Here is a 16,301-nt window from a genome sequence, read left to right as displayed (position 1 = left end):
GATCCCAGCCATGTCTAAATATGACTATAGATTGCCAGGCCTATTTCAAATGAATTTTCAGAAAGTCCATGAGCATAGCAAGATTGGAGCATCTAGGAGAGATTGCTGTCTAGACTGTTATTGGATGGATGTTGAAGGAAAAAGGCTAGAAATCTAATACTCTTCCTATATAGGTTCAAATGCTCTTATCAGCCAATATTTACTATTTATTTCTTACTGGGAAAGGGAGCAGCATTGCAGGTTATATGGTTTTGGATCCATCCAAGTAGGCATGGGTTTAAATTCTGGTTCTCCCATATACTGACGATGTGAATTCAGGGAACTTACTTAATTTCCCAGAGCTCCCTCGGTTTCCTCATCTATAAGCAGTAATTTTCATTTTGCAGCTTTGTTTCAAGGATTCAATGAGCTAATGCATGCAAAAGGCCCTTTGACACAGTAGTAACTCAATAAATCTTAGCTCTTCCAGACACAGAATAGTATGGGGGTGAGAAGAGAGGAACTTTTCTTTCCTCCCAGCTGAAAGCCAAGATGGTATTGGCTTCTTTAGGCATGAAAACATCAGCGTGGCCCATTTATAAGCTTGTTTTGCCCTGGTGTACTGATACTAAGGAACCCACATCGGTAGTGATTGCCGCTGCCCATAGGCAGCGCCCCCCACACTTGAACTGGGAGCTGGGGCACGCAGTGCGCTGCTCCTCCCAGGGAAGTTCTGGGAATTCTTTCTGTTGGCTCTGCAGACCTCAGCCTCCACCGACTTGGCAGCCTCTGTGTTGATCCTGGGCCTTAGCCAGCATCTGAGCTCCAGCCTCAAGTGAGACCGGCTTCACTGTGTCAGGCACCTGTCTTTGGGATAATAGGGTTTTCTCCTGTTGGGTGTGGAGAGTCAGTTTCTGGCTTTAATAAATTCAGTGTGCATGCAGCTACAGCATCCTCCAATTTATACTTATTGTCTCAAAGTACTTAGTACCTTCTCTTCTTCTCAGAGGTGACCCAGTCTGCATGGTAAGTGATATGGTCACTACTATACCCATAGAATCGCAAGTGAAAGCAAGGTGGCTGGGTGGATCCAGAGGCTGTGAAAAAATTTAAAAAATAAAAGGCTTTAGAGAATTAAAAATTGATTTTTAACATCAAAGAACTAGTACTATTGTACATTTTTCTCTTGGCTCAAGTAGCTGGTACTGATTAATTAAAAATTACATCTATTAACAATGGACTTCTCTAGAAGAGTTTTTGAGTGAATGTGTGTGTGTGTGTACGTGTGTGTACGTGTGTGTGTACATATGTGTGTGTGTGTGTGTGTGTGTGTACACAGTGAAGAGGAAAAGGCACTAGTGTGCTGGCAAATGTTTAACACCCAGCTCTTGGTAGGGGAGAGTGCCCCGATTTGTGGTTCTCAGATTTCTTTTTTTTTTTTTAAAGATTTTTTATTTATTTCTAGGAGAGAGAGAGAGAGAGACAGCGTGAGCAGGGGAGGGTCAGAGAGAGAGGGAGTCACAGACTGAAACAGGCTCCAGGCTCTGAGCTGGCAGTCAGCACAGAGCCCGACGCGGGGCTCGAACCCACGAACCGCGAGATCATGACCTAAGCGAAAGTCGGACGCTTAACCGACTAAGCCACCCAGGCGCCCCGTGGTTCTCAGATTTCTATGGCATAGATACTTCCATCACAGCTAATTTCAAACACAAGAGTTGGAGAGAGATGTGCACAGTAAGTTCTCGTGAGCTGGTAGGGGCTGGCTCTCACATACCTATGAAGAAAAGGGACTTTACCTTGTAATTTGAATACTTTTGTAATATTCTACTTTTTACAGTATTCATGTATTAATTTTGTGATATGCATGCTACCTATATGCTATATATATGTAATACTGTGGAATACACAGACACATGCACACACACACAAACTTATCCATATCTGTGTGAGAGTGAGTCCTAACAATTGTTTTCCTAAGTTTTTTAAAACCAACCTGAGTGAAATCTCCACTTGAGCATGTAACACATGGAAGGGTCTCATGGGTCAGACTGCAGTGGGGTGTCATGTGGCCCCCAGGACAGAGGGTTGGGGGCTCACTCCGCTACTGGCAACCAGGATCTAACGTGCTAGCATCTGGGATATAAGACATCTGGCTTCCGTGCCGAGACAGAAGCTGGATGGAGACCCTGAAGATGTTTCGCGGGTCAGAGGGTGTGGTGAGATCTAACCTCAGAAAAGGAGAAAACAAGGTTGAAGTTCAAATGGTGAGAAAAACAAATGGGAGAACACAAAGTGTAAAGTTGCTGTTTATCGACCTTGCTCTCTACCCTGGAGTGTGTCTCTGCGGCTTCATACAAGAGTGGAGGGAGGGAGTGGGGCAGACACAGTCCATACTTTCGTTTATTGAATGCAGCGTTCGCTGGTCACATTGCAACTCAATACAAACAGCCCAGCCTAGAGGGGGGCGTGGACTTTCGTTCTCATCAATGTAAACACAACATTAATATTGAAGATTCAAGAAAATGGGTAAAAAGTCCAGTGTCTCCTCAATCCTTGTAATGGTAAAGGTGCTTGCCTGGCCTCTGGACAGGTCCCAGAGGGAGCCCAAGGCCGTGACCTCCTCCCAGCCACAGCGAAGCAGCATGGACTTGGAGGAACCCAACATGTTCTTCCTCGAGGTTTCCAAAGGGACACGTGAATCTTCGGAATTGGGCTTGTGTGAATTATTAAAGTTCTTCTAAAGGCCTGAGAGGTTCGTACCTTTCGTGTGCACCGGAACAGCCCCTTCAGAGCCCTTTCCTCATGAAGCGGTCACTGCCAATAAAAAATGTGACCGGTTGTAGAACGGATGGTCTTCCTATTTCCACAGTCCCCATCCTAGCCCTGGGATTCTGGAGAGTAGGGAATTCAAGGTCATGGGGGCCTCAATGAGAATCCTGAAGAGGGCTGCCCATGTTTAAATATTGGCTGAAGACTCTCGTCCTTCTTGCTGGGCCACTGCTCATAAGGAGATGTTGGCTGACGTAGCTGATTTCTCCTCAGAGACTTAAAAGATCAAGTTTTTGATTTTGGATTCCCAGACCAAAAACAAACAAACAAACAAACAAAATCCCCCCAAAGGGAAACAAATCAAAGCAAAACAAGAGCGACCTTGAGGTTAAGAACCAACCCACCCCCACCTCCAGGTCCCACCAGGTATAATGTCCCCATTGGGTCTTTCCACATAATTGGTTCAGATCACTGGATGGCTCCCACCTTGGATACGTGGCTAGACTGTAGGACACAAAAGAAAGTTTCTTCTGGACAAAGAGACAGTTTTGCTTTTATATTCTGGGATGGCTAACCCCCAGCACCCTGACTTCCCTTTCTTAAAAAGCAACGAGAACACCCCAAAGACCGGGTCGGTTTTGTGGTTTTTGTTTTTGTTTTTTTTTTTTTAGGAGGATAACCCCTTTGCTCCCTCTAACTCCCCTGCATCCCGTTCTTGCAGAGACTGTGTCGATGAGCTACTCTTCCACCTTCTGGGGATGCCAGATTGCAGAGCAGAGAGGAGCTGGCTGGATCCTTGTCCCAGATCTCTGTGGTGTGGGTGGCTTTGTTGGGCCAAAGAGACAAATAAAAACAAACCAAAAAAAGCATTGCTCAGATTTTGAGTTTGAAGGCTGGGCCCCAAACAGCAAGTGGCGTTCCCCCTGCAGAATAGGTCTCTCCATAGTCGTGGGCTTCCTGATGCTAGCTGTTGTTCTCGGCCGTGAGATATTTGAGGGCAGCAAAGCCATAGCGGCGGGACATGTCCTGCTGAAATTCTTCCTTTAGGGTTTTGAGACAGATGCGGTATTGCTTATTGGACCGGAACTTGGTGATGTCAAAGCTGGGGGCATGAGGCATGTGGATCATGTAGGCATTGGGCAGCACGATGAATTCATATTCCTGGAAGACAAGAGCGGTGTGAGTGCTTGCAAGAACCCTTAGGAATGCATGATGAATGCCCAAGTGCGTGACTATATGACAAAATGACTGAATGAAGTGGGGAATGGCATCAGCAAGGAGGGTGGTGCCATGGAAAGCCCACCATGCAGGAGAAGGACAGGACAGGGCTGTTTCCCTGACTCTGGACAACCTTCTTGGCTTCTCTATGCCTTAGTTTTCTCATCTATAAAGTTAAAGTAAAAGTAATAATACCTACCTTGAAAGATGACAACTAATGTATGGATGGTGCTGGGCAGAGCTCATGACCCATGAAAGGGTCTTGATAAATGTGAGCACATGGCCATGTGGCTGCTCTTGAATGACACGAGCCATGAGAGACTGTCGCTCAATTAAATGATGTCTGTTTATGTGATTTCTCATAGGGCTTGAGATTTGACAGACTCCACATATTAGAACACAAGAGGAGACAAAAAAGGGAATAAAAAAAAGACCCCACTGGATTGAAAGCTCATTAGGAACAAAGCTCTTGCCTACCTATTCTTCATACAGTGGCCTCTGCTTGGCAGACTACAGATACAAACTCAGGCCAAAAATAAAATGCCTCCAAACAGCCCAAATGGGGGACACAAATTAAGGACATGTAATGAAGGAGAACCGGACACACCTTCACTCAGACTCTGTGTATTCTGATTTTGGACATAATGTCTGGTAAGCTTTGGCCATCTAGTTTCCCGGCCCAGAGCAGATCAGAATAAACTCTGAATCAGAATGGAGAAAGGCAGGGGTGCCTGGCTGGCTCAGTCGGTTAAACACCCAACTTCAGCTCAGGTCATGATCTCATGGTTCACGAGTTCAAGACCCGCCTCTGGCTCTGGGCTGACAGCTCCGAGTTTGGAGCTTGCTTTGAATTCTGTGTCTCCCTCCCTCTCCACCCCTCTATCACTCTCTCTCTCTCTCTCTCTCAAAAATAAATAAACATTTTTAAAAATGGAGAAAGGTAGCTGTTAGAGATGGAGGAACACTGACCGCAGCAAGAAATGACAGGTGATGGTGAGGAGGAATAAGAAGAAATCCTGAAAAGAAAGCGCAAGAACTCCCAGAGCTTAGCTATTTGAGATATTTTTTCCTCTGGGGACAAAGAAGCTCACTGATCCCATTAGTCCCAATAGGTGTGGCTGGATTACCTGTCAGGTATGACCTCATTATTTCCTTAAATCACTGGAAAGGGCAAAATTTGGCTGTGCTACTGGCAAAGAAAGAGAAACAAGCAAGAAATGTTCAAGAGTCCCATCAAAATTGCCTAAAACAAAGCCCGGGTCTCAGTGCTGGAAAAATTAACTGTATTTGAACCAGTTCACCTCGCTACAATGCTGGGTACAAAGATATTATGTTTCTTTTCTTTCAAGCAGAAGCTGAGGCAGACTCAACATTTCTGTGAGTAGCACTACACTACGTCCAATTATTGTTGACAACATGGATATCAAAGGTCATGCTTCTGTTGTTAAATATGGACACTATTCTAGAACCTTCCACCTACCCATGTGGTCTGCAACCCTAGATGCTTATTAAAACCACTTGGGACTGCTCTCAAATCAAGGTGTTGGAAAATTCTCCAGGTGATTCTCAGGCCAGCCAGCACTGAGCATATCCAACCTTGCTCTTTTTTTCCTGAATTTGAGGTGCTCCTGTTGAGAAACATGTGCACTGTGCTCCTTGAGCAGGTGCCTTGGAGAACAGACACAAAGAGAAAAAAGTGGAGTTGAGAGGCCCAGGCATCCTTCTCCTAACTTAACCAGATTAGCTTTGCTTTTGTTTAACTTTGGGGCTGATGAACTGCAACATGTCTGGCTTGCTGCATGTTTTTATAAATAAAGTTTTATTGGAACACAGCCGCACTCATTTGTTTAGATACTGTCTACAGCTGAATGCAAAGGCAGAGTTGAGTAGTTGACAAGAAGACCTGTAGACCCCACAAAACCCCCAAATTTTCTATCTGGTTCTTTCTGTAAAAAGTTTGCAGACTCCTGGTTTAACCTGTTGGAATTTTGATTTTTTCTGAAGCAGGTATTTAATAAGTATTAGTTGAATGAATGAAAAGTGTTTCACAACTAAATACAGTCTAAAAGTCATCACTTTTAGTTACAAGGTAGGATAATGAGCTGCCCCTCAGCCACATGCCGTGTGTTACTTATATGGAACGAACTCCTAGAACGTTTTGGGCCACTTATGTGGCTCTAATGCCAAGTGACAAGTTTTCATCCTTATCAATATACTTGGGGAGGATAGGGGGTGGAATGTTTTGTCACAGGACACACACAGTTGCCTGGGTCCTGGCCGGGAATCCAACTCTTACCCAAAGGTAGAGAAAGAAGGTTTGGGAATCAACAGCCCTAAGAATTAGCACTGCCATTTTCTCACTTCTGGTCCCTGACCACATCTTGTTCCCACTCGGGGCTCTGCTTTCTCACCTCAAGGTCCCCTTTCAGCCCTGAGGTCGAGGCTGCTTCTTCCCCCACAGCCATCAGTCCATTGTCTCACCTGTGCATCCAGTTCCATGATATGAGCCACCTTGTTCCAGCCAAAGCCCACAAACCTCCGGTCGTACTCAGGGCAGTCCCTTCTCACGACAACGTATGGCTCGAAATCGGCTTCCCACTCAACACGGTAAGGCGTGGTGGCAGTCCGCCACTTGGCGAAGTTTGTGGGCGCATGGCCTTTTGTCCAGACGTGGTACCTAGGTCACACAGAGAAAAGCCATTGGGCAAAAGGAAGGAAGGAAAGGTCTATGCGGATACAGTCCTGCGGGTTGCACTGTGTCCCCCCAAAAGATGTTCCAGCTCTAACTCCCAGCACCTGTGAATGGGACCTATTTGCAAAGAGGCTCTTTGCAGATGTATCAAGGTGAGATCACAATGGAACAGGGCAGGCTCTAATCCAACCGCTGGTATCTTTGTAAGAAGAAGAAAATTTGGATACTGAGACACACACTGGGAGCATGCCACAGGCAGGTGAAGGCAGAGATGGCAGGGAGGCTCCCACAAGCCAAGGGACACCAGAGATGGCCAGGTTTCACCAGGAGCTGGAGAGGGGCAAGGAAGGATTTTTTCCTTTGGAGGAAGAATGAACCTGCCAACACCTTGACTTTGGATTTCTGGCTTCCACAAGCCCTTGAGTTGTGTTGAGCTACCTACTTTGTAGAATTTGTTATGGCAGCCTTAGGAAACTAAGCCAGCCTGTCCTGTACATCCTTCATGAACAAGCAGACTCTCACAATGAAGGGGTCAGTGAACTCGTGGACTGCTCTGTATCATTTACATGGAATGAACTGCAGGTGAGTCCACGCTGGTTATCCCTTCCAGAGAACACAGTGCCCCTGGCCTCGTACAACATTCTCCCCCTTGCGGCTGAACCTGTGGCCATATCACTCCCGTGGTTATGTTACATCATATGGGAAAATGGATCCTTGTAGATGTAATTAAGTTGACCAATCAGTTGACTTTGGATTAATTAATTCCTGGGGTGGCTCTGGCTGAATCACATGAACTGTTAGGTCTGAGTTTGGAAGAGAGCAAAGAGCCATGTGTGAGCCACCTGTGGGGGCCACGTGGCAAAAAGCCAGCAGGGGAAATGGTGACCATAGCCTTCCCAAGGGCAAGGAAAGGAAGTCCATGAGCCCAGAGTTCGGGAGAACTGCAGCCCTGCCTCCGCTTTGATTTCAGCCCAGTGAGACCCCACTGAGAATCCAGACATTCCATGCCCAGATCTCTCATCCTCAGGGACTAGAAGGTAATAAATTTGTATTGTTTAAAGCTTCTAAATTTGTGGCAATTTGTTATATAGCAAATGAATACAGCCACAGAACGACAATCCTAACAAGCTAATAGTTATTAAGCACTTACTATACACTGGTTATATTATAAATACTGTATCTATAGCTTTAAACTGGTATAACTTACTCAATATCAAGTTACAAATAATAAAGATGGAGCTGGGATTCAATCCTAGACGGCCTGGCTCAAGGGCCAGGGCCCTGAGCTACTATGCTAGGTTATCTCTTCTCTGTGTCATACTTACCCATACTCTCTGGCCTATGCTACAGCAGACAGTCAATGATCAGACACGAAGGTGAATAAATAACTAACAAGTAATCTAAAAACCTGAGGGGTACTAAAGACAGAGGGCGGACAGGAGGGCATGATTCTCCTTCTGGAAGATACAAAGAGATAGCAGGAGGCTGGGAGCCTAGTGAAGGCAGTAGACCTGGCCCCAGAACAAGGGGTTAGGGAAAAAGAACACTGTAGAAGATAAAATGGAAGTGAGACAGAAGGGTAGGGCGGTACATCTTAGGGAGCTACAGAGAGGAAGGAGCTCATGGTCTAAGACTTCCACCCACCCCTATTCAGGAAGGGTCCAAAGCAAGTGAAGTTTTTTGGTTTTTTTTGTTTTTTTTAATGTGTATTTATTTTTGAGAGAGTGAGAGCAAGAGGGAGAGAGCATGCGTGTGAGTGGGGCAGGGGCAGAGAGAGAGGGAGACAGAGGATCCGAAGTGGGCTTGGTGCTGACAGCAGAGAGCCCGATGCAGGGCTCGAACCCAGGAACCATGAGATCATGATCTGAGCCAAAGTCAGATGCTCAACTGACTGAGCCACCCAAGCGCCTCTAAAGCAAATGAAGTTTAAGTGAGAGTGGGCGATCCGTGTAGTCGGTGGAGCTCTGCTGGCAGGGGAGGTGGCCCCTTGCTTCCTCGTTCCCTCCTCTGAAGTCTCAGGAATCCCCCAGTGTGGCTGCACGGGCACTGACCAACATGTGGCCTTTCAGTAGGCTGTGTTGTTGGGCAACATGGCCAGGCTGGCAGAGAGCAGGGACTTGCGTCCTCAGCTCCACCATTCAGCAACTGCCTCCAAAACCACAGTCACACAATGGGAAGAAAAATGAAAGGCTGAGTCACACCACCTTAATGGAGTGTGAAAAGGCGGGATACTGCGAGATGTCAGGCTTACTCAAAAAAATCAGGCCAGGGAGGAGTTGATTTTCCATCTGTGAACTAGCCCAACAGGCAGTCTTGACATCTGAGACTTGCAGAGAGCCGGCCCAGCACAACTGGCGGCCGTGAACATGCGCTCGGCTCAAGCACGGCACAGCGGGGCCACCGCACCAGGGTCCAAAACCCACCTCCGCCACTTGGGAGCTGGGGACCTCAGTCAGCAAAGCATTTAAACGAGGCTTCACTTGCCTCTTGCATCCACTGGAGAAAAGAGTACCTATCTTGTTGAAGTGCTGAGGAACTGAAATGAGAAAATGTTTATAAAGGGCTTGGCACAGTGCTAGCATACAGCACGCATTCAATAAATGCTCCTTCCCTAGAGGCACTTTAACAAGGCGGCTGAAAACAATGGCTCTGGAGCCTGCCTGTCTGGGTTTGAATTCTGTCACTTAGCAGGTATAGAAAACTTAGTGAATTCCTCTGTTCCCTCATTTCTTTCTCTAGATAAAATTATTAATAAATAATAGTTATTATGATTCATTTCTTTCTCTAGGTAAAACAGATAATAATACCTACTTCTAGATTTCTGACAACTATGTGAATTCACACAAAGCACCCAGAGCAGTGTCTGATGTAGAGTAATTCCTCGAAATATGAAAATATTCTCATTATTCCCCTTGTTTGCCCTAACTATGATGTCAATTCACAGTGGCCTTGCTCTCCGGGATATCAATGGATCAATAGCCATCCTACTTAGAATATAAACTTGTGGCCTCCTGTGTGAGAGAGAGGAAATGGGGGGAGGGGCAGCTGGCTCAGTCCTCTCCCCCTGAGCGGGAGGGTGACTTCCCTTAGCTCAGCAGAACACTGACAATTATGCAAGTGGCTGGTCAGCACAGAACAGGGTGACATTACAGTTCACCTGCCATGAAAACACGTCACAGCCTGAATACACCCCCAAGGAACCTACCGTGAGTCCAGTAGACACTGGACTTCAGGGCTTGTTCTCTGGGACCATCACCCCCAGGGAGCCTCCAAAGAAACAGAGATGAGGTACGTGTAAGTTGCCACCTCTGAGAGATCTGGGGCTGATCTAGGGCCACTCTGCTTTGAGCAGTGGTGCTTAGACTTGAGCTGAGTGTCAGAATCACCTAGGAGATTCTCACCTGATAAGTCATCATTTGGAGGGAAGGTGACAGAAGCAACTTCTCAGAGGGAAGGTCTATAATTTAGCACTTGGCCTTGTGTTTTGTGAGCTGTTGGCCAGAGCAGCAATCATGGATGCAGCAGGCCAAACCTCAGCTCTCAGGACCACACACGTGGCCTTGAAATGAGTTCTCAGATCGCCTGGGGATGGAGATGGAAGGAAAGATGCCTTGGAAATGTGCCAGGCATGGAGCCATCAGGCTATGGCATCTGTGGGAGGTTCAGACTAAGATTTTGGTCTCAGAGACTCAATTTTTACCTGTGTCTTCTAACACTGATTGGTAAGAACATTCAGGACCCAGTCCAATGGTATTAGACCTAAAAGCATTGGCTCTGCAGCTCCTAAGACCTGGTTTGAATCCAGGCTCCGCCACATACTGGCAATGTGTCTTTGGGCAAGTTATTTAGCCTCTCAGAGCCTCAGTTTCTTCATCTGTAGAAGGGGAATAATAGCTATCTTCCTCATAGATTTGTTGTGAGGATTCCATGAGTTGATGACAGTGCCTGGCAGAGGTTATATATTCAACAAATGGTACTTGTTGTTATTTCTTTCCAAGAAGAAAGAAGTCTTGGTTTTGGGGGGAGGGGTATTAAACCATTTCAGGTCATTTTCCAGAATTCTGGATACAGGAAGAAGGTTGGGGTTCAAGTCCTGGCACCAGCAGGTCCCCTCCACTCCTCAGTTTACCTGCATAGAATGTGTAAAAGGATCCTCTCCAAACTGCTGAATAAATAACCTATCTCATGAAGTTGCTTTTCCAAAATTAAGCTTGTTTGAGAAAACCTTCTAGAAACTTCTGGCAACTTAATGGTAGTATGGAAACCTAAGTTATTATTACAGTATTTTTTTAATTTATTACTTCATTTATTTAAAAAATTTTTTAACGTTTATTTTTTGAAAGACAGAGAGACAGCGTGTGAGTGGGAGAGAGGAAGAAAACGGCAGGGACAGAGGATCTGAAGCAGTCTGAGGTGTAACCACAGAGCCCGATGCGGGGCTCGAACCCATGAACCGTGAGATCATGACCTGAGCCGAAGTCGGTTGCTTAACCGACTGAGCCATCCAGGCGCCCCATTATTACAATCTTTTCAATAAAATTCAGATTGCCTAGAAACGTCTAATTTTTCACTCCAACGTGGTGTTGGCCATTCTTACACTGTTCAAAGTGGAGGCTTCTCTGTAAAAATGTGAGCAGTGGCTCTCTGACTATTCTGTCATGAGACCAGGAAGGACTCGTACTTCCCCCAAGGGCACTACACTTATTGCCACAGCCCGTTTCCGGGAGTCGGAGCCCCTTCCCACCCTGTGCAGGTGTGCACACCCCCTGGGCACCGTGGCCGGGTGGCCAGCTTGCTTCCCTGCGGTGCTCTGAAGGATTTCAGGAATGTGGAAAATCAGGCAAGTGAGAGACTTGTTCAGACCTGTCACTTGGGCAACAGGAAAGTCAGCTGCCCCATCCTAGCCTGAGGACCTTGGGGGAAGACCACTCATAGAAAAAGGAAAAGGGGGACAGGCAGCCATCGTGCTAACAGGACAAACCCATCTCCCACATGAATGAAGGAACAAACAAACCAAAGAGAATTCAGAGACAGGTGACAGGATCAGGAATAAGCTGAAGCCACCCGATGACCAGATCCTTCCATCTGGACACGTGATGTCCACCACCCACATGCAAAGCAGAGCCCACGGCAGGTGGGAAGAGAAAGAGTGTTTCAAAGACCAAGCTGGGGGCCAGCGGTGCTTCTTCTGGCCTTAAAATGGTCTAAAGTGGCAACAAATGGCTGGGCCAGCAGCTCTGGTGCCTGGGTTTCCAGGACCTAGAAGGCCCCAGACCCCCCCCAGGGATGGCACTGAGGGCGACTCACCTGAATGTGAAGAGGGTCCCCATGTCCAGCATTGATAGCAGCTCTGCCTTGGACTTGGGGAAAGAGAGCCGGTAGCGCAGTGTCTCGAACGCAGGGACGATCATCGCTTTCTTGGTGCTGGCAAGGTCAAGCTGGATGACGGACTTCCTGGAAAAAGAGGGCAGGCAGAGACAGGGTCTCGTGATGGCGGGCAAAGGCCTTTTCCACGTGAAGGCAGGGAGGGAGTTGACACAAAGGGGTGGAGGGCAGAAAGCCTGAGTCAAACTCGGTTTAAAGACGGGGAAACTGAGGCCTGGGGAGGCAAAGCAGCCAGTCCAATACCACTCGGGAGTCCAGAGAAGAAATGTCGCCTTGGAGTCAAGTGCGGAAGGCAGGTCTCCAAGGACTCCCAGGGTGGGGGGCGGGGGTTGGAGCCCAGCCTGCAGGGGCCACTGGGCTGGCCACACGCTGCTCCTGGGCCACTGGCCACACGGTGGCGTCAGACGTAAAGCTGATGAGATGATCACCAACCTGGGCATGTCTAGGTCACCACTCTTGGACTCCTCAACCCCTTGAATCCCCCAGACGCTGAACCTTTAGACTCGCCAGACCTGCCCCTTGCAGCCAGCACCTAATACAATAGAGCTTTGGCATTGCATTTGAGGCTGGGACCTTCTCCATTCTCTTACTCACTCCTACCTTTGACCCTGGCCTTCTGCTCGACTCCCGTGAGACTCTGCTCTTGCCCTTCTAAATTCGTCTCCCATTGCCTAGCTCCATGGCCACCATGTTGCAGGGGAGAAGAGCAGCAGGTTAGTAATGGACACAGAAAGACGATGGGTCTTGCTGTACCCGGCAAGTAATTTAGCCTCTTACTACCTCAGGTTCCTCCTCCTTAAAATGGGACAATGATCTCTCCCTCCTGGAGCTGTTGTGGAGGCTGAACGAGGTAATACAAATACAAATACTGTTTGGCACACTTGGCACGTGGCTACTTGTAGCAACAAATGGTCACCATTCTACTACAACACTATCATTATCCCCTGCTTTGATCTTCCTATGAGCCCTTTTGGCCACAGCTTTGCTGCTTCATTCTGGCTTCCTGCTCCGACCACTGATTCTTGGGTCTCAATGCCAACTATTTGCTTATCATCTCCGAAGTAGAGAAAGCAGTCTTCCTTGAGGGGGAATTGAGGCACTGGAAGGCATTTTGCAAAATACTGGAAGCAGCAGCTCTCCATGGCAATGCAACTTATCGCTGTATTATTAAAGTCAGTTCACTCAACACAGCGTTGAGCCTGCGCATAAGCAGGGACTGGTCTGCAAAGGGCAGTCATGGTCATACTACCAGGAAGTAACTGTGTCAGCCCAGGCCAACGTGGGGCAAGCACAGAGCCGCAGTTTGACAAGGATGAGGCAGGGTTTGGTATCCATGAATGATGAGGTCACAATAGGGACAGGTCTCAGAAGCTACCCTTGCTTAAGGGGTGGCACCAGTGTCCCCTTGAGTAGAGGTGGCTGAGAGATGGCCCAGAAGATCATTTTAGAATGCTCTGCATATCATTTGTAGTTCACTCTTTAGGATTCGGCTTGTGTTATGTTAACTATATACCGAATCATATATGGCCCTGATGGCACTATTTCTGGGGAGACGCAAAGAGGATGACACCAAGATAGAATCTGGGTAAGCTATATTTAGCTAGTTGGAGAATGAGCCGTCTGAGTCAGACAGCTTTGGTTTGTGTTCCTCTCCTGCTTTGTCTCTCCGAACAATGACTTCACAGTTTTCAAACACCAAAGATTCCCTCATCCACGGCCAAGCATTCTCTTCTATACCAACCCCATATTAGACATCGGCAGAACTGAGGCTTGTCACCTTTCCTCCAGGAAAACTAGATACCTTGTCTACTGGTTCTGGGTGTTGAGGATGGGACACAGAGGTCTACAGGCAGAGCCCCTGCGACTACGGAAGCAGGGGTTGGGGAGATCCCCCCCCCCCGCCCCACAGCACAGATGGATAGTTGCTACTCATTCAACAATCACTGAGCACACCTACTATGTGCTAGGCACCGCGCTAGGCACTTGGAGACACAGGCTGGACAGAACAGGCAGCATCTTTCTTGCCTGGTACTTACATTCTTGTCTCAAATATCTCAGGATGCTAAAAGCCCAAGACTGCATTTGCAGATAATTGTGTTAAGATAATTGGAAAAAGCGTGGGAGGCCAGTAGCGCTGAACCACAAAGGGACGGGCAAAGCGTGCATGCGCATCCACAACAGAGATCCAGGAGTGCGCGTGTCACTGTCTCCATTACTGTTATAATCACGGTCACGGTGGCCACTTCTCAGGCTGCCTGCTCAAAGACAATTCCCTTTGTCATCGTCTCTGTGTGGAGGAGTGGCTCCCAGAACACATGGCCACAGTAGTGTTCAGGGGCAGACACCTGACTCAGGTTGAGTGAATCAGCTTCTCCCTCTTGGGAATTTGAACAGAGGTGCAAAAACCTAAGAGCTGACATGCCCTAATGTCAGACAGTACTCCAGAGGCTTCTGAACTTCTAGACTTTTAAAAAACATTTTTATTTATTTTTGAGAGACAGAGAGTGTGAGCAGGGGAGGGGCAGAGTGAAAGGGAGATACAGAATCTGCAGCTGACTCCAGGCTCTGAGCTGTAAGCACAGAGCCTGACATGGGGCTCGAACCCACAAACCATGAGATCATGCCCTGAGCCATGCTCTAAGCTGATGCTGGAAGCTTAACCGACTGAGCCACCCAGACGCCCCGAGGCTTCTGAACTGCTGCAGAGGAGCCCAGAGCTGCCCAGATTAATTATGGTCTCAAGTATTGGTTTTCCAGATTCTACTTTGATTCCATAAGAAGTACCACTTGACTGGTTTTTGTCTTGTTTTCCTTTGATTTCTTTCCATTTTAATTCAGCTGCCTACCATTGGTTTCTCTTGCTTGCCACCAAACCACCCTGATCGATATGTTGCAAGGCCCAGAGTAAGCAGACCCAGTAAGCAGCATGCATGCCTAACAAAATGCAGTCTGAAAAAGCCTTATTTCCCTCGCAGAGAAGAGCGTCAGATTCTGGAGTGCTTTCTGCAAATTCCCTCTAATCTCCCTGAAACACAAGCTGCCACAAAGATGGATTTGTCACTGGCTAGGTCCATTACAGATTCTGTTCAGAGAGGTTCTGATATTGATGTCCTGAATGGGTCTCATTACAAAGTTGTTTCATCAATAAAGTGGTCCCAGGATACTGACTCTGAACACATCCACTCACTGACGTGGCAGTGATAGTCTGGATCCTTCCACACGGTTTCCTTCCCTTGCTGGGGGTTTATGGACCAACCTGGGAGTGCACAATGTGCCTCCTCTATTTATCTGGAAAGTGAGTCCTACAGGAGATGGAGTGTTTCAAATGCAGAATCTTTAGGAACAGAGGGGAAGTATAGTGAGGTGAGAAGGCTAGGTTGGGAGCCAAGAGCTCTGAGTTCTGGAGGCAGCCCTGACAGGCCGAGGGACTTTTGGTTACTTCATTCACTCCTCTTGGAATGCTACATCTAGATTAACACTGAAGATTCTAGAAGGCAGTCTGGTAGAGTAGCAATGACACACACTTAGCTTCTAGCTCTAACCCTAGAAAGTGACTTGAACCATTCTGAGACTCTGAATTCATGCTCTTGTTAAATATTTTGGTGACGAAAAGCACACGTGCACATGGGAGTACTGGGTGCCATGCCTAGCACACATTAAGATCTGGTTCAGGGGCACCTGGGTGGCTTAGTCGGTCGCTTAGGTCATGATCTTGCGGTTCGTGGGTTTGAGCCCCGCGTCGGGGTCTGTGCTGACCGCCAGCTCAGAGCCTGGAGCCTGTTTCAGTCTGTGACTTCCTCTCTCTCTGACCCTCCCCTGCTCACGCTGTCTCTCTCTCTCTCCTAGAAATAAATAAAAAACATTAAAAAAAAAAAAAAAGAACTGGTTCAGCCTATGACGGTTGCTTTTATGTACCAACTTAGCAAGGCAATGGTGCCAGCTGTTTGGTGGAACCACTCATCCCGATGTTGCAGTGAAGATGTTTCGTGGCTATAAATAACGTTTACAATCAGCTGACTTGAAATAAAAGGCCCTTACCCACAACAATTTCAGTGGGCCTCATCTAATCAGTTGAAGGCTGTAAGAGCCCAAAGTGATCTTTCCTGGAAGAGACTGTGCCTCGTGACTATAACATCAAAATCCTGCATGAGTTTCCAGCCTGCTGGCCTGTCTTACGGATTTCAGGCTTGCCAGCCTCTGCATTTCCTTAAAACAACTATCCATGTTTGTTGATTCTGTTCCTCTGAAGAATCCAGAT

The 16,301-nt window shown here is 47.4% G+C and overlaps 1 protein-coding gene across 2 annotated transcripts in view; it reads right to left on the bottom strand.

The window, feature by feature from the left end:
- Window positions 1-2,361: 2,361 nt before the first annotated feature.
- Window positions 2,362-16,301, bottom strand: part of LARGE1 (LARGE xylosyl- and glucuronyltransferase 1) — a 539,462-nt gene continuing 525,522 nt past the window's right edge. For both annotated transcript variants that reach the window (XM_039230459.1, XM_039230458.1), the window contains 3 exons: window positions 11,966-12,112; window positions 6,448-6,643; window positions 2,362-3,909 (listed from right to left, as the gene is read on the bottom strand). In XM_039230459.1, the coding sequence (XP_039086390.1) occupies window positions 3,712-3,909; window positions 6,448-6,643; window positions 11,966-12,112 (541 nt within the window). In that variant the 3' untranslated portion in view covers window positions 2,362-3,711. The remainder of the gene's footprint in view (window positions 3,910-6,447; window positions 6,644-11,965; window positions 12,113-16,301) is intronic.

Source organism: Hyaena hyaena, unplaced genomic scaffold (genome assembly GCF_003009895.1).
Source record: "Hyaena hyaena isolate Hyena2069 unplaced genomic scaffold, ASM300989v1 scaffold_46, whole genome shotgun sequence".
NCBI classification, from domain to species: domain Eukaryota; kingdom Metazoa; phylum Chordata; class Mammalia; order Carnivora; family Hyaenidae; genus Hyaena; species Hyaena hyaena.
Note: the sequence above shows the minus strand (reverse complement) of the source record. Positions and strands in the feature narration are given on the sequence as shown.